Here is a 17,887-nt window from a genome sequence, read left to right on the forward strand (position 1 = left end):
GACAGTCCTTCCCAAAGGCCCCATCATGTCCACATGGTCCAGGCAACCCCTGCTTGCAGTTTAGGTTGCAGTCTGTCAGACCACTGCCAATGCCAGATCTGAGCATCTCCAGTCACTTTGGGCTGCCAAAGACAGGGGACACTAAAGGTTTTCTAGGGACCTTCTCAAATTAGCCTGTGTAGCTGATACTTCAGAGTCCTCAAGATCTCCTGGCTGGAAGGATGATGCCTATTTTAGATAAGTTTTGCTAATTTTAAAACCAGTGAAGGTCACTAATTCTTATGTGCATACTGAATATACCCGGAGGCCCCAACCAGAATGAGTCCTTCATGCTTCATGCTTTCTCTTTGCAACAGCTAAATAATCTAAATCAGATGGATTTGTCAACTAACACAGGACCACACTACACAATTGCTTCAAAAGGCACCAACAGTTCCCGGGCCATGCCACATCACACCCTCATGTCACCCTGCACATCCATGCACTCTCCAAGGCTTTGCTGGTGCTGCCTTGCTCTAAAATACAAAATGTCCTAAGGATTTTCTTCCACAAGCAGCACAAATGTCATCCAAAGGAGACAGTACCTTGTACTTCCCCACAAAATGTTCATCCTCGTTTCCATCTTCATCTTCATTTGCTTTGCCACGATGAAGGGGGAAAATACACAGCCAGTCTTCAAAATTACCAAACTCATTTTCCAGCTCAGACTTGTAGATCTGAAATAAGTAGAAAGAAATTTTGAGCCTTTTCCTGCCATTTTAAAGGGAAGGAAAGTCCAAAAGACCATCCTTTGCCTGCTTCAGTCATTTCACCTAGTCCTACCTTACCCCTGTATTACTCAGTGCAGGGTGTTATGGTTTTCCTGTAACCCCCTGGGGCCAACCTCAGATGTGCACACACACCCCAGCTTGACTCCAAGGTCTCACTAGATATTTCAAAGCCCACCAACAATGGGGCCTCAGCACACACTGCAGGTTCTCCTCCCAGTATAACTTCCACTGCAGGAAGGTGAGGAGGACATGGACAAAGGGCCAGGGTTGAAAGAGATGAGGTCACCCCAATTATCACCTGAAGGGTGGCAATGAGCTTCCTCTTGGGTTGAGCTGGTTCAGCTTCAATCACTGCCTCGTCCTCTGCTTCCATGTCAATGCAGGATGCATTTAAATTCCCTCCATCTAGAAATGGCAATAAGAGATTAGGAAACGCTCTGATTTTGCCCATCATTTCAAGTGTCTGTACATGAAATCACCCCAGTCAGAGCTTCTGCTTCCACCCAAGGGCTTTGACTCATGCCAGGGCAACTGGAGCTATTGCTGTTTGTGGCAGGTGTCCCTGCAGCAGCTCAGCTTTCCCAGCTGGATGGGAGCAGGGACAAAAACTGCCTGCCTACATGGCTGCTGTTCAGGAAGGGAGAGGGCAGAAACCAAACAGAGGCAGGTGGCTGGACCAGCCCACAGGTACTGCCAGGGAAGGCACAGAGGAGAGCTTGCCCTCCTCTCTGGATGGGTGCTCACCTGCTGGACTGCTGGCCTGGGTGGCTCACTGCAGCACCACTGCCTCTTTGGGCACAGGCAGCTGAGCCTGAAGAGACTGTGGCTAGACTTTTCTCAGGGGCACCACCAAACCAAGGACAAAGTGGGTGTGTTCTTGTCCCATTTCTCAAGGCTCCAGATCCCTTGAGCACTAGTGGCATGCAGGTACCCTCCAGCCCTCTCCCTAAATAGGATTTATCTCATTTCTGTGCTTACTGTCTCACATTCCCAGATCATTGCTAGGTGAGTGACTGCTGACACCTCTGCCTACAGCTGTAACACTGTTCTCAGGTCATAAAAAGATCACTATTACTCACTATTCTGTTACCTCGTAGCGAATCCTGTACCCTGGGTGAGTATCCCACCTGCACAGAGTGATGCCCAGCTCCCAGACAGTTCTGCCTGTCCCCCATCCTCTCTCCATCCCCTCACTGCTTCCCGCTCTCGTCCTGACAACCCCATGATCTGCAGCTGATTTTTCTGAGGGTTCCTGCTCACTCTGGAAGGCACTTGCTTTAACACAATTTTACACGACTCCACTATCTTCCAGGACTTTTCTGACAATTTCCCAAACTTTTTTGAGCAAAGTTTGTTGTTTTCCAGTTGAAATAGCCTTTGTTAGCTCTTGCTAAGGTCTCCAGCCTCTCTGCTCACTTCTGTGTTGTTGTTGTTGCTGAATGTTGCAAGGCTGTTTTCTACTCAGATGCCATTTCTGGGGTAGTGTAAATCCCTGGTTCTCCCCATAGAAGAGCTGGGTGTTGGTAGAGGACTCACCTGCATCATTCAGGTCGTCATTCTCAGCATCTTCTTCATCACTGTATGTCTGAAACACACACAAGCAGTTACCCCAGACCCCTGAGAGCAAAGGCTTCTCCTTGCAAGCACAGGACACTGACAATGCTTTCCTGCCAGCAGAGTCAGTAATACCTGGCCTGAGATCATTCAGCAATAACATCACTGCAGGATGGTATCTAATGAGTGCCTTAATCATTCTTTCTTCTCCCCAGATCCTCCTGCTGGCTTCCTTTGATTGGGATTTGAGGGGGACAGGGCAAGGAAGGAAGTTTGTAGCAGACCTGCTCCCATAACACATACTGGGATACAACCAGGACAGAGTAGGCAGCACGAATGCCCCTGTTAAACTCAGCATTGTCACATTTTCAACTAAACCTGTCTTGTTCTCACACCACTTGGGCACTGAGCCTCAGGGCAATTTCAATATTCAGTGCCTGCTGAAATCAGCCCACCTTGTAGATGCTTGTTACCTCACTACCTTAAGTACACTTGACACACAAAAGCCCACATCCTCCTGCAGGCTCCTGCATGCCAGGAGAGCTCCTGTGACACTCAGCACCATTGAAAACATCTTCCTTATGCCAGTGCAGCCTCTCTTCCCCCCTGCTGGCACCTGTCACAAAATATTACCTGGTTATAGAGCTCCTTCAGGGATGCATAGTACTTGGACCACCAATCCAGTTCTTCCACTTCTGGTTTTTCCTCTTCATATTCATTTTCTTTCTTCACAAACTTATTAATAGGAATTTTCTTCAAGGGAGCCTTTAAAGAATGGAGAAAAGGGTTCAGATGGAAGAAATGACCACCCAGGACACCCAAGCACCCTTCTCCATGCCCTGGGAGCCTCTGGCAGAGGATCAGCTTTCAGGCAGAGCACAGGAGGTGCAAAGCTACCTGTGGCCCCAGGTTTGTGCTTTGCTACAAAAGCAGCAGCTCTCAAGGCACAGGGCAGGTCTCCTTCACCATCCTGTGCCAGAGCCACAGCATGTGGCAGTGCCAATGAGCAGGCAGGAGTGAGGAGTGCTTGGCTCCAGAGCAAAACCTGGTGGTTGAAACCTAACTCCGAACTTCTGAACTGTCTTTTTCATTTGTAACCTTCAGTTTGGCTTTCCAAACTTCAGAATTTGTTGAGCCCAACACATCACTCACCTTCACCAGACTAAGGGGGTGAGTACTGGGACCTGGGTCACCAGCTGCAGTTCCAATGTTTACCACAGTCTGAGAGGGAAGGCGGTGGGATGAGACTTTCTGAGCTGAGATGAAAAGAAAGAGCTTCTTGTTTTTATGTATTTATTTCTGCTCAGTGCTTCCTACTTTTTGCCACAGGAAAACTCTCCCTGTTAACACACTATGTTGTGATTGATTTTAAAGCTTTTTATAGCAGAATCTGCAAAAAAACTACTGGAAATCCAAGTACAGTACTGAGACTGGCCACCATCACCAACATGCTTGCTGCTGACTCCCAGCTGTGGCTGCCCCATCCCTGGAAGTGTCCAAGGCCAGGTTGGATGGGCCTTGGAGCAACCTGGGCTAGTGGAAGGTGTCCCTGCCCATGGCAGGGGGATGGGACTGGATGAACTTTAAGCTCCCTTCCAACCCAAACCATTCTGTATTTCTGTGATCTTGGGAGTCTGGGGAGAGGATTTTGCTGCCTGGCTAGGAGGGAATGGAAGAGCCAGGGATCTTTGCCACTAGCAAAACGTGCCTGTTGTCTCCATGAGATCCTCTCCAAGCACCTTACCTCTGGGCACATCCTCTGGTTCCTCCTCCAGCTCTCTGGGAGAGAATTTCATCACATCAGACACAACATGACTCCCCACCAGCACAGTGCGCCCAAACGCCCGTTTTTCCACCACGAAGATGCTGAGAGGAGGGTGCAGGTACACCTGCTCTGGGAGCTCCTGCAAAAGAACCATGCATGGGGTCACAGGAGCAAGGATGATCGACCTGTGTTGGGCTGTCAGCCTGTGGCAGCCGTGTGTATCAACACATGGACAGGCCTGACAGCACCTTGCAGCTCTGCCCAAAATCCAGGCCATGGCTGAGACAGCTCTTAGTGGGCAACTTCACAAGGGTTTTGATTTGCAATTGAATCATGTGGCCACAGAAGATCAAAATTCCAGAGGTAGCTCCCCCCCTGCTACCTCAGTCCATGCAGAGAGGCAGTGCATGGGTGCAGGGTGGCCATGGTGCACCCTGACATGGCAGGATCCCCCTTCCCACTCACCACATCCATGTATTTGACCAGCTCAGTGAAGTTGGGGTTCTCTTTGTAGGTCACGATCACCTCTGACTCCACCTTCTTGCCAGCACATTCAATGATCACCTGGGGCTCAACCACCTCGAACAAGTTCACCCGCTTCAGGTCCCTCAGGCCCCAGAACAGGATCTGAAGCACAACATGAAGTTGCTGGGCTGCTCCAGCCATGCCAGGCCTGGCACGGCCGTGCAGGCTGCATGCTGCCCGAGCTGCCAGCCCAGTGCAGGACACAGCCCAGGACAGGACAGGCTCCCCAGCCCGGCTGCACCGCAGCTCTGCCTGTCCAGCTGCTGAAACAGCTTCTCCCTCATGTCAAGCACTCCATTCCTGACATCTGCTCAGGCTTCATTGGCACATCTGAGGTCTAAACCAGAGTCCCTCCCCAAGCCCTGCCCTCTGCCCAGCCCTGGGGGGCTCAGTGCAGCAGGAAGCAGCTCACCTCTATGCGGAACTCCTTCAGCACCGGGCGGACGCCCTCAGGGATGATGAACCGGCCGGCACGGGGGTCTCCCAGGAAGTCAGGCTCCTTGGGCTCCACATCCTCAGACACTGATGGCTGAACAGGTGGACCCAGGACACATCAGGTGATGAAAGTCATTTCTAATCCATGCCATGCCATGCCATGCCCCCTCTCCCTCTCCTCTTGGTCTGTTATCACAGGCTGTCCCTGCAGCCTCCCTTCAGTTGAAAGCCAGATGGGGCCTCCAGCTTGGAATCCTCTGGTGGGCCCTATGCAACTAGCTCCTTACCCACCCAGCTCTCCTCAGAGAGCTGGCAACCACGAGCAGTTTCCTACAAGGTCGTTACCTCCAAATAGCCACTGTAATCCAGCTCGATCAGCTCAAACGTGGCAATGAGCTCTCCTGCTGCTCTGGTGCCTCTGTAGAAATCAAAGAACTGCAGGGCAGGTTTGGTGTACGGCTCATCCACCAGCTTCACCTGTGGAACAGCAAAGGCCTGGCCAAGGAACTCAGGGGAGCCCTGTGGGAAAGAAGGGAACAGGTCAAAGCATCCCTGTGTTACCTCAAAGACCACCACTAATTCCAGCCAGTCTGGAACAGCACAAGACCACTCTGCTACTCCTGCCATCCTCTGCTTTGATTTTCTCTGCTCCATCCAGAGGTAGGAGCAGATAGGGCATGCCTTCAGCAGCTCCTCTTAACTCCCAATCCATCTCCATGCAGAACTGGGCGAACAACCTGGGATCAAAGCTGGATCCAGTTTTTCAGTCTCTTCCAGCCAGGGTTTGAATATCTCCAAAGATGGATATCCCACAAGCTCTTTCAGCTCCAGGCCCAGCATTTGAACTACCTCTGCGGGAAAATTGCTTCCTTATATCAAGTTGGATTTTCTTCTTGTTCCAACTTGTGTCCCTTGCTTCTCATCCTGCCCCTGGGTACCTCCATGAGAAATCTGAGCTCACCTTCTCTACCCTTTCCCACCAGGCAACTGCAGGCAGCAATAAGACAATGGCTTTGCCTCATCCTCTGCAGGCTGAATATACTCAGCTCCCCTCGCTCTGTCCTGTGCTCCAGCCCCAGTCATGTTGGTGGCCTCCTCTGGACTCACCCCACTGTGACAGTATCTGTCCTGTACTGGGACCCAGGAATGAACCCAGGAAAGCTGCTGAGCTACACAGGAAAATATGGTGGGAGTTAAGTCATTAGCCTTAGGATAACAAAGAGGCCCGGGGGAGGAGTGTGACTTTAAAGCACTGATGAAGAGAGAAAAGGGAGGACTGAGGAGTGATGATTGACGTCACCTGGTGACAGAGGGGAAGGAAAGCTCTAAGAGATACATCACCTCCCCCAGCCTAAGAGCCCTCTGCAATGTGAGCCTGCCTAGGAAGTGGGGCAAAAGCTGGGAGAGGCACAGTGCTTCTCCAAAAAGGAGAGAGCCTGGATCCAATGAGCAATTGTCAGGCCCTGGTTCAGGTCATCTCTGAGCCAGAAAGTCTCAACCTCAGCCACAGTCCCCAGGACCCACAACCGAGTTGAGTCATAGAAATCAAACAGAGATGTGGGAGCACTCACACAGAGCTCCTCTGCCTTCCCTGTTCTGAAAACAACAGGAGGAGGGCAGCATGGCCATACTTACGAATTTATTGTGGCTGAAAAGGTTGATTATAATTATGGGGGTCTCTGTTTTTAGCTCTTCTTTTTTCCCATCAATAATGAGCTGGTCAAACAGAAGTAGCTCATTCCACATGGGGCTCAGTGTCTCCTCCAGCACCTGTAGACAGAGACAGGAGGCCTGAGTGTTCCACAGCCAGTGGAAACAAACCATATGCACTTTGTAAGTAGAGTGAGGACCTGGGGGCTGATCCCCTCTCCCAGACAGCCACGTGCAGCTGGTGGCTGGCAGGAGGGGAGGTGGTAAAAGTGTGGAATAAGCACATGCCAATCCACTTTTGAGACCATGCTCAATAATTTTCAATTGTTCCCTGAACACAACCACACTGCCACAGCACTGGCCTTCAACATATCAGTGAGGGCATGGTCATTTTTCTCTCCCCAAGTTCCCAAGATGACAGAAGTAAGAGTTTAAGTGGTCTCACCCTGGTGGTCTGGCAATGAGTTGAAAACACGACTCTCGCAAATGGATCTGAAAGGCCATTGTCATCTGCAGGAAGGATCCCTCGAGCCTGATACAGATGGGCTCGGAGCTGGAAATAGCTGAAATCTGGTAAGAAGAAAAGAAGAGAGGTCCTCAGTCCAGTCCTGTGTGAGGCCAAAAAAATGCAAGAAGGAGAAGTTCCAAGTAGGAACAGGCACATTCTGTGAGGAATGGGTACCACTTCTAGGGGCACTCAGGCCAGTACATCTCAATAGGTTCAACTAAGACAAGTTCAGTGGGCTCCTCAGACACCTCTGGGAAGGACATGACATGTGAAATGTGCAATATTCTGCTGTAGGGGAGCACCCTCAGGCCCCAGCAGAAGGGCAGACCTCGTGCCCACTGGCAGTTTGGCAGCACATTCAGTGCCTAGGAAGCAGCCATCCTGCCTGCTGCTCTAGCTGTGGGTGTGCAGATACATCCACATGAGAGCAAACAGGACATGCCTGTCCCATCACACTTGGGGATGACACTGAGATGAGCGATCAGGTCCTAATCCTCAGACATCCTGTAATTCTCAGATGATTCTGTGGCCTTGGGGAAGGGCAATGTGCCACCACAGACACTGTAGCCTGTGGACAGAACCTGTCACCTCCCTGCTCTCCTGCTCGTAGTCAAGCCATGGAGAACTGGCATTGCACTCACCATCCCTGCTGAGCCGGCTGGGAGGGCCGTGTGCTGGCAGCTGGCCTATCTCCTCTCCGCTCTCAGAAAGGTACTTGAACTCCTCAGGCAGCTCTGCCAAACAGTTTTTCGCATATTTGGTTACCCCAAGCCACATGTAGATTTCCAGTTTGGCAAAAATCTCACCAGTGTGTAAGCCAGGGACCTGAAAGCACAGAAGTTTATCAAGTGTCACACCTCAGACCAAGATGATCACCATCAGCCAGGGACAAACCAATGAGCACAGGAGACAGAGCACTGCAGAGGCAAGAGGCAGTGGTGGAGCAAGAGCTGTGTTTCTTTGTGAACCCCATGATTTCAGGCAAGCAGGGAGAAAAGCATGAAGCAAGCAAGCAAGAGCACGCTGTTTTGGTATAAACCCTACCTTCATAAAGACAGTCTGGATCTTCGCACAGTCCTTGCCTTTCTCCTCTTCAACTACTGAGTAGAGGATGTTTTGTGCAGGAATTCTGGCATATGCCACACGCCTGTTGTTGCTGAGCATCCAGATGAGTACATCGGGGAGAGTGCACTGGGGCTGGAGGAAGGAAAGGGAGCAATGTAACAGCATAGGAACAGCACGTGCCTTGTTCTCCCTCCACTGACATGGCAAAAGCTTCTTCTCCTGACAGGAGGGACTGCTGGCTGCATGGTGCTTTGGAGATCCAGAAGCACATGAAGGGCCTAACATCACTCGAGCCTCACACAGCTAAAGGTGTGAAAATTGCTTGACTTCACTTGGTGAAAGACTTCTCCAAACTGCTACAGCGTCTCTCCACCTAATGCCAGCACATATGGCATTCTGCTTGACACTACACAACACATTGATTTTTATCAGTTACTTAAAATAGAGACAATGAAAGTGAATGTGGAGAGTCTCTGCTATGGATGAGAGACCTTGTTCCAATGCAAGCTTCATTTTAGAGAAGATGTCCAGGGTCAGTCTCTGGGGGGGGGGAAGCAGCACAGGCAAGGCTGTTTTCTCAAGCAGACTGTCTGCTTGAGGCATGGCCTCGGGTTGGTGGGGCAGAGAGGCCCAGGAGTCCTGGAGCTGGCCCAGCTCTGCCCCCACGCAGCACTGAGCTGCTTGGAGCCCTGCTCTGCCACCAATGGCCCTGCAAAGCTGCCCCTGGCCTCATCCCTCATTAGAGCTGTTACAGGAAACATGGTAACTTCCAGCAGGTGAAAGTTAGGATTTTACATAGTAAGGAAAGACAGCAGAGGAGAAGCCTCAGTTGGGGCTGGTGAGAGCCCTGGCAGCCAGCCCAGCACCCTCTCCCTGCTGTACCCTGTCCCACCAGAGAAGCCGTGTCCCAGGAGCAGCTGTACCTCCTTAGCCATGGAGCGCAGCTTTGCCAGGACCCTCCTTGTCTCCTTAACCTTGTCCTTGACGTTGTCCCGACTCAGCCGCCGCCTCACACGGAGCCCCTGCTTTGCACTCAGGATCTGAACAGAAAGCACAGCAGTCACCAACTGCCCCCCTGCCACCCCCACCTGTGTGCTGATCACACCCAGCCTGCTCAGCCTGCCCTGGCCCCAGCACGGCTCACTGCCTCCCTGCTGAGAGCAAACCTCCAGGAACGTCACCGGCCATTTAGGGAAGGGTGCCAAGAACTGGGGACTCCAGTAACTCATCAGCTTTGCCAATACCAGCCAGTAACAGAAGTCCATGAGCTTTAAAATCATTTGGGGGAGAAAGATGTCTAAGGAGTAAACATTTCAGAAGCTGGCTTCAGATAGTGCCTGTGGGAGACTTTGCCCAAGGAGCAGCTTGGGGCCACAGAAATGCGGGAATACAAAGATGTAGGAAACTGGAACACAGGGCTGGGCTTTCTCCTCCATTAGTACACATCTGAGATAATGTACACATCTGAGGAAAGACTTCAGTATGAACCAAAACTAATAATGAAATCCAGAAGGAATTCAGGGTGCAGATCCCATATGGACCGACAAGACGAGGAAACTCATCTCTTGGGCTGGTTCTCTCTTTTCCAGAGTGTCTCAGGCTTAGCAAAGCTCAGGTGAACACATGCAGGGAGGCAGAGGGAAGGTAGCTGGGATCCAGGCATGCCTAAATTTTATTTCTTGCTGTTGTCATTGCATTTTGGTAATGTAGTCTGATGGGGACAGCCGTGCTCTGCTCTGTTGTGCTGCAGGGTATGTAACTGCACGCTCATTCAGCCAGCTGGCCTCATCTGCAGGATGTAAGTGCCCAGGTGTTGCCCCTTCTGAGGGAAGGCAGATGGATGGCTGATGTAGACCTGCTAGACAGGTACCCAACCAATGGGCAGTGGGTCTCAGTGAGTCCCCCCAGAGCTGCCTGTGGGAATATCATGCACCTAAAGGCCTCCAGCAACCTACTGGGCAGCAACATGGATGTGCTCAGCCATGTGTGCCCCACAGGAGACAAAGGAAGGCATCGGGGCACAGCATCTGCATAAAACTGGGGGCAGCCGTGGCCATTCCCTGCCTCTGTTCCCTGTGCCAGAAGCTGTGTTGCTCTGAGCCGAGGTTGGGAGATTCTGCAGTAAAAGCCTATGACTGATAGCACGAGTCTTAGCCCCAGGTTTCCTTCTTAGCATCAACTCCTGCTGGTCCTGCAGAAGCATCCCCCAGAGCAGGGATTGCTCCCACCGCCCACCACCAACCCCACAGCTTACGATGTTGCGCATCAGGTATTTCATCCGACATCTGTCCAGGTTGTTTGGATGTGCCATTGTTTTTCTCTCTGCACCGAGTGAATATTGCCTGCAATGAGAAAAGGAGCACAGGCTCTGCATCCCCTGCACCCAGCAGGCTGAGCACAGCTCACAACAGGGGCACAAGCTCCACATCCTGGTACCAATCCCGGTGCATCAAAAGCCCCCTTTTCTGCAGTGCCCTCTCTTCTGCAAGCTCATTGATTCACAAGGCACCCTGGGGATTCTCAGCACCTGGGGTCCCTCTCTCCTGTTGCACTGTGGACTGAAGAGCATATCGGCCCCCACGGGGCAGTCACAGGGATTGAAACACTGGTCCTTTGACTGCACAATCAAAAAGAGTGAAGGAAATGTCCTACATAGTTAGGAAACACACAGGAGTCCAGGAACATCCAGGCTGCTGTTTATGACCCCTGTGATTCCCAGGACAGGACTGGGGACTCCTCTCCAAGCTTGAAGAGCTACAGGGTCCTTTTCCCAAGTCGTCCTCATTTCCTTCTGCTCATCCACCTCAAAAGGATGAGAGAGAAGGCTGCACACAGCCCAGGCAGATATGACCTCCTAACCTGAAAACAAGAAACCTCAGGAAATCAGGGACATGCCAACCTGCATCCAGCTACAAATTCCTCTAGCACCTCTCTGAGCCGTTCTTCTGCTTTAGCCTTTGGCCTTCTCAAGAGCTTCTCCACGTCATCCAGCCCCTGCTCCTGTGGGGAAATCACAATGTTCAGGGAGCTTGCACCTTGCTGAGGGGTCAGAGTGAAAACTTGCAAGGATGCATTTGCCACAAACGGCTTGTGCCTTTTGCAGAGCTGGGATTCACGAGTGCTGCAGGGCAGCACTGTGCTGCCAGGGACTCTCCAGAACCTCCAGAACCAGAACACTGGTTGTTAAAACACTTTGTGTCTCAATCCTTGAGCAGCCACAGACATACAATCTCTAGGCAATCTCTGCTTTCACATTTCTAAGCCCAAAAGGGAAAGGCAAGGTCCTGGATAAAGGTCCTGCATTCCCCTGATGACAGCCTGGGGCTGAGAGTCTGCTTGCAGAAGCATCTCCCCAGTGCTCACACACCTCAGGACTGGCAGCAGAGTAACTTTTTGTCACAGACATCACATCACGTTGCTCACCCCTCCAGGAGCCACCACCAGGCAGGAGCCCAGGTGCCCGTGTGCCCCACCCCATCAAAGGGTGGGTGGGACCGAGCCCTGTGAGAGACATGGACTCACATGGGCATCTCACAGAGAACTGCATGTGCAACAAGGAAAACACACCAGGAAGGAGTGTGCCACAGACAAACACCCTGACCACGCTACCAGGCGCTCTGCCAGCTTGACAATCCAGTTGGAAATGCAGAGCCTCCAGGCGTGATCCTCCCAGTAGCTCCACACATACACGCAGGGTTTCTCATGAACCATGGGCAGGCAGCTGTATGACCTAAGGGCAGCAAGCAGAGGGGGTAAGAGCTTCTGCCTGCAGAAAGCACATGCCACGTCCCAACACAGTGCTTGCACACCCAGCACAGGAGCAGGGACTGTGCTCTGTCCCCTCGTAGGGAATTGGCTCTTTTGGGCTCTGCATGGATGCAAGCTGCTGGATCTGCCCTTTGCCACCCCAAACTAGCACACGGGGTTTCTCACAGGGACAGGAGCACGTGCTCAGGTGAATGAGGCTGACAGGAGTATGGGATGATACCAAGATTTCTTGCTGCTATGGGACTGAGTATAGCAGGCATAGGCTTCACAACACAAACATCAAGTCATTTCTAGGCCTGTGGGACAAACTAGGCAAAATTCCCAGAGCAAACATATCATCAAAAGAGTTTCTGGAAAAGAGGAGACTGAGGGAAGACCTCATTGCAGTTATACCTTCCTCATGAGGGGAAGAGGAGGGGCAGGCACTGATCTCTGCTCTGTGGGAACTAGGGACAGGACCCCAGGGAATGGCTGGAGTTGTGTCTGGGTATGTTTAGGTTGAATATTGGACAAAATTTTCTTCCCCGGAGGGTTGGGTGCTGAACAGGCTCCCCAGGGCAGTGGGCACAGTACCAAGGCTGCCAGAACTCAAGGAGTGTTTGGAGGATACTCTCAGGCACAGGGTGTGACTCTTGGGGATGGTCCTGTACAGGGCCAGGAGTTGGACTCGATGATCCTTGTGGGTCCCTTCCAACTCAGCACATTCTGTGATTCTGTATGTGTCTTGCCTGCCTAACATAGGACACCATATGTCAGAATACTCCTCTCCTTCCTCCTCCCTGGAAACAAGCCCCTAGGATGCTGCTTGTTAAGCAGAAAAGGGACAGATGTTATTGAGAGGTCTCAGTTTTCCTGGGACCCTGTCCTTGGCCACCTGCACACACCAAGCAGACACTGTGGAGCTCGTAGGGCTAGTGGGAAATGCCAGCCAGCTAGGACATGGCAAGCTGCAGGGCTGCAAAGAGGAGAAACCCATGACACATTGCTGAGCAGACCTCTAAAAACACCTGGAACAACCAATCTGGGAAGGAGGCACAAGCTCCAGGGAAGGTGGGAAAGATGGACAAAGAAGACTTACCTGTCACACTCCATGGGCTCTGGTCTCTGGCTCTTTGTCACTGACTTGTTCCGTGCTGCTGAAGCTGGGCTCGGGACTTCAGCATCCAGCTCACCATCTGAACCAGCATCCAGCAAAGGCTTCTTTTCTTCTTTCACTTCTCCCTTTTCCGCTTTTTGCCATCCTTTGGTCACAACCTCTTCAGATTTGCCATAGTTTCCTTGAAGTGAAGCATTAAATGGTAAACAGCTAAGTGAGATTGCTCTCAGGCAAGTTTTCTAGCTGGGAAAACCAGAGTGCAATCCTCCTACCAAGAGAAGCACATAGGCATGTACTGCTTTGGGAACTAGCAGTTCACTGTCACACCATTGGAGCATCACATGGACAACCAGGAGTTCTGAGAGGGAGCTGGGCAGTTGCAAGGAGGTCTTTGTGTATGCCTTCAAGTTCTGCCAACTCCACCAAGTGCCTGCTGACTGCCATCTACATCACTCCACTGGGGCCAGCAGCAGCCCCTCCGAAGAGATCCCAGCATCAAGCATCTCCACCTGTCCAGTTTAGCAGGTGGGGGCTTTGACCCACTCTACAGCCACTGTTTCCCCATCACCTGCTGTCACAGCCCCTCAGTGCCACATGGCCAGGCCCAGCATCCCAGCTTCCCCTCCTTTGTTTCCCTTTCTTGCTCCCAAACCCTTCTGCTTCTTTGCACCCGCACTTCCCAGAGAGTTTCAACCACTTCTCCCAAACAAGAAATTCATACAAATACTGCAAATCTCCAATCCCATAGGAGGACATCCAGACTTTTCAGGTAAGTAAAGCACTGTGCACACTCCCTGGACTCACTCCCCATCCTTCCCATGTTCCGAGGGGCTGGTGGTGCTGCCTTGGGCTGTCAGAGGGAGAGTTGCACACATAGTTTCTGGGCATTGGGCCCTGGGGAATACCCACCTATAGAGATTTCAAAGCTGACAGGTTTAGAGCTGAGAGAGGAGTCCATCATAGTGGCTTCAAAGAAGGCAGCAAAAAGGAGGAATTCTTCCTTTTTCCCCAGCACATTCTGAGCAAGGAGACACAAATCAGCCTGAGAGCTTTGTGTGCCAAAACACTGCCTGAGCACCAGGCATGGCTGATGCCTGCCAGCCCTCCCACAGGACTGCAGGGGTTGCTGCTGAGGTCACTGCCTGGCTGCCAGAGGCAGGACAAGATTTCTTGGAAATTCTGGGGGGTGGTGCAGAGCCATGGCTTTGGCTGGTGCTTGTGTGAAGCCACCGAGCAGGTCTGCAGGCTAAGCAATGGCTGTTGTACCAACACAGCTGCATCTTGCCTTGCCTCTCTCCCATGACGAAAGTGCATGCTGCAGATGGGCATGGGTCAGCCATGCCAGCACAGCAGGACTCACCTCAGGCAGTGGATGAAGCTCTTCCACCTCCACAATGACCTCCCCGGGCTGCTCAGCCTCCTGAGAGCTCCCAGCCTCCCCCTCTCCCTGCAGCTGGCTCGGGTCTTTGGCTTTCTCTTTGGATTTTTTACTTTTCTTCTTCAGCTTCAGTTTGCTGAGGGTACCTCTCGTCCTGTCCCTAAGCTTCCTCTCTGCCACGCTGGGGCTGCTGAAGATCTCCACTGCGATGGCCATGAGGACACGCCCGCGGTAGAAGATGCCCTCGCCCCTGCCCTCGTTGAGGTCCCTGTGGATGTCCCGCAGGGCCGAGTTCTGAGGGGAGCCGTACAGGTTCACCCAGGCTGGGCCAAACGTGGGGTTAAAGCCTGCAGCGACAGGGACAGGGTCTCGTGAGGGCAGGGTGCTGCTGCAGAGAGACCTCCCCCCAGGAGGCAGCCCAGCACCCCGGGCTGTCACTGTGCTTCAGCCACTCCTCTCCCACCTCCCGCACACCCCCATGGCCGAGCAGAAGGTGCCCCAGGGCCATGCCAGGCCTCACCGTTCCTGTCGGGGTCCGAGATCTCCTGCAGGTCAATGTAGTGTGTAGCAATGGCCACATCACCTACATTGGCATCATCCAGCACCTGGACTTTTATCTTCCTGGACAGAGGTGGGAACATCTCGATGAAGCTGATCTGCTCGTTCCACTCAGGCTCGGTGGTGCTGGTCTCCACCGATGTTTCCCCCTGGGAAGGAGGTGTGAAAGCCATGCAGCCCCAGCCAGTGGCCAGAGCAAGGGGTGCCTCAGAGCCTCCCTGGGATTGCCACGTGCTCCTGTAACACCTGCAGGTCCTGCTGGGCAGGCTCTGGAGGTGGCAGTGACCCTGCTCCTGGCCCCCATCCTGCAAATCCTCTCTGTGCTTCATCAAGGGAGGCTGTCCTAAGGCCCTGGCCATTCCCTGCACAGCCAAGGGAAAACACTGAAAGCAAAGAGGCAGCACCAGCAGACCCGGAGGTGTCTCAGAGTTCCCTGGGAGCACCCCCATGCCCACCAGGCTGCCCAGGGACTGGTTCTCATATTAATGGATACCACAGGACCAGAAACCCTTGGGTGCAAGAAAAGGGCCATTAGCTCACTAAACTATCCCAAGGATGTCAAGCTGAGTCCAGCTTGACACAGAGGAAAGACTTCTACTCCAGGATTTATTTGACCCTCTCCCTGTGTTTAAGGATATGAATCCCTGCCTGCACAGCCAGTAGCTCAGCCAGTGGCTGTGCCCAAGGCTGGGGCTGTCCCACAGGCAGCTCTGTAGAGACAAAACTCCCAGAGAAGCCTTCTGATCCAGACATCACACGGCCACACAACTCAGGCCACTGCTAAAGACAGCAAGACCTTGGATTTCCCAGCCTGTTTCCAGTGGCACTGCTGAGCCCCATGGAGGCTCCTGGCATCATGAGCCCAGTGCATGCTGCCACACAGCCCAGGGAGGATCAGCCTGTCCCACACAGACCCACTGGCAGACTCACCTGCTGCCCACAGAACGAGACCTGCACGTACGGGTCGATAAAGACTTTTCTCTCCCCTATGATCTTGGAGAAACCACCCATGATGCCTGCACTCATGCTGGGCAGGCCCTCAGCACGATACAGTTTGATGGAGACCCTGGCCCAGGGTCTCTCTGCAGGGACTCTCTTAGGCAACAGCAGGTTCCTGAAAGACAAATTCATATTCTGATATTCTGTCTCTCCCCTGTAGTCCACAGAATACAATGCTGGGAAATGCCCTGACTGGCAGAAGTTTGGATCCTGCCACAGGTCTTTTTCACTGGGTCATACAAGGCCCCACTGCACCTACCTTTCAATGTCCTCATCCCGGCTGCTGGAAGAGGTGGGAAGGAAGCCCACAACATCCCCACGTGCAGAGACAGAGATGCTGCACTTCACAAAGCCCTTCACGCCTGCCCGGGTGTCCGTGGGGTCACTGACAACTGCCCACTTCTGGAAAAACCTGTGATCTGAGAGGGAAGAGGAGGAGTTCCCTAGGGAGAGGCCAGGTTACCATTTCACATCCCAGCTCCATCTGCACAAAGACTGCCCTGATCCTGCCTCTGAAGGTGCAGGAGTTGTCACCTGCCTTCAGACAGCCAGGAGGAGAAGCAAGTGCTGGTCCTCATATGAACTAAGTGCTTTAAAGCCACAGCCCTGACCAGACCCAGCAGAGCATGAAGGAAACAGCAGTTTCAGACAGACCAGAGGCAGGGTCACAGGCAGGTACATGGTGCAGTCCCTCATACCTGGCTGGCTGTACACTGTCTCAACATCCATCTTGAATGTTCCTATGCATGTCCCCAGGAAGGGTATCTTCTTTGAGTGAAAAACCTGCAGAGAGCACAAGTCCCCTGAGCACCGTGAGGTATGGGCAGCCAGGTGACAGCTCTGAGGAAGACAGGGCTGTTAAGAGGGGCTCACCAAAGCACAACTGAGAAGTTGCAAGCCCCTCATTCACACTGACCCATCTGAGTAAGCCCTGGGACAAACTCATTCCTGCCCAGGCATGGGCCCATCAGTCCATAACCCTCAGTCAAACCTGGGCCAAGGCAAAGGCACGTGCAACCAATTCATTTTCTGCCAGTCCTAGGTAAGCCAAAGCCACATAACAGACCTGGGGCAGACCTGATTTCCCACAGAGAGTCCTGTGTCATACCCTGTTGGCTCAGGGCAGAGCCATGACCCTACTGGGCGAGTTCCTCTTTCAAAACCCAAGCCTTGCTCAGTGCTTGCTGAACTCACACCAGCAGAAGAGATGTGCAGCCTTTCACAGGGAAGTGCTGGAGATTGCTTGGCAAAGGAGATGCTGGCTGGGTTTAGGTATCTTCAGAACATCCCTGTCTTGGGGAAGCCCTTGTGCTTTGAGCCCAGGGATTTCCGAAAACCTGTCTGTCTGTCTGGGCTTGTCTACAGCACAAATCACTGCTGAGCTCCTCTCATACCAGTTACTTGCCTTCAGAACCTGCAGGATGAGGCTCCCGGGGGTAAGGGGCAGTAGGTAATTGCCCCCAAAACAGCAGAGCAACAAGACAGCTAGCAAGAAACTTCCCACTTTGGGAAGGCCCCACTTCAGTCACAGGGTGCAGAGAGCCTGACCTGGAGGAGGTGGGAAGGCAGCAGTGCCCAGAGCTGGCTCAGAGCAGGGCTGGGGCTCTGCCCCACTGAGGCACAGGATGCTGGAACTCCTGGCTGGCATTGGTTCCTTTGCTTTGCCCATCGCTCCTCATGTCTACACACAGAAGTGTTGGGCTGTCCCACTCACCATGGGGGATGAAGAAGAGAAAATACTCACTGAAATTTCTATGAGTCTGTGGAATAAAATGTCCCTTGGCTCATGGAATTCAAACAAAAAGTACTGAAAGAG

At 52.6% G+C, this 17,887-nt stretch overlaps 1 protein-coding gene across 3 annotated transcripts in view; it reads right to left on the bottom strand.

Moving 5' to 3' along the window:
* Positions 1-17,887, bottom strand: part of LOC135423781 (fer-1-like protein 4) — a 39,948-nt gene that overhangs the window by 11,199 nt on the left and 10,862 nt on the right. For all 3 annotated transcript variants that reach the window (XM_064674345.1, XM_064674346.1, XM_064674347.1), the window contains exons 10-34: positions 17,816-17,878; positions 16,770-16,854; positions 16,331-16,490; positions 16,003-16,186; positions 15,035-15,221; positions 14,497-14,861; positions 14,046-14,154; positions 13,119-13,317; positions 11,882-12,002; positions 11,172-11,272; positions 10,527-10,614; positions 9,196-9,312; positions 8,252-8,404; positions 7,849-8,032; positions 7,145-7,269; positions 6,685-6,819; positions 5,395-5,568; positions 5,027-5,143; positions 4,555-4,716; positions 4,069-4,228; positions 3,477-3,580; positions 2,958-3,089; positions 2,307-2,355; positions 1,069-1,175; positions 585-716 (exon numbers count right to left, since the gene is read on the bottom strand). In XM_064674345.1, coding sequence (XP_064530415.1) covers positions 585-716; positions 1,069-1,175; positions 2,307-2,355; positions 2,958-3,089; positions 3,477-3,580; positions 4,069-4,228; positions 4,555-4,716; positions 5,027-5,143; positions 5,395-5,568; positions 6,685-6,819; positions 7,145-7,269; positions 7,849-8,032; positions 8,252-8,404; positions 9,196-9,312; positions 10,527-10,614; positions 11,172-11,272; positions 11,882-12,002; positions 13,119-13,317; positions 14,046-14,154; positions 14,497-14,861; positions 15,035-15,221; positions 16,003-16,186; positions 16,331-16,490; positions 16,770-16,854; positions 17,816-17,878 — 3,513 coding nt within the window. The remainder of the gene's footprint in view (positions 1-584; positions 717-1,068; positions 1,176-2,306; positions 2,356-2,957; positions 3,090-3,476; positions 3,581-4,068; positions 4,229-4,554; positions 4,717-5,026; positions 5,144-5,394; positions 5,569-6,684; positions 6,820-7,144; positions 7,270-7,848; positions 8,033-8,251; positions 8,405-9,195; positions 9,313-10,526; positions 10,615-11,171; positions 11,273-11,881; positions 12,003-13,118; positions 13,318-14,045; positions 14,155-14,496; positions 14,862-15,034; positions 15,222-16,002; positions 16,187-16,330; positions 16,491-16,769; positions 16,855-17,815; positions 17,879-17,887) is intronic.

This window comes from Pseudopipra pipra, chromosome 17 (assembly GCF_036250125.1).
Source record: "Pseudopipra pipra isolate bDixPip1 chromosome 17, bDixPip1.hap1, whole genome shotgun sequence".
NCBI classification, from domain to species: Eukaryota; Metazoa; Chordata; class Aves; order Passeriformes; family Pipridae; genus Pseudopipra; species Pseudopipra pipra.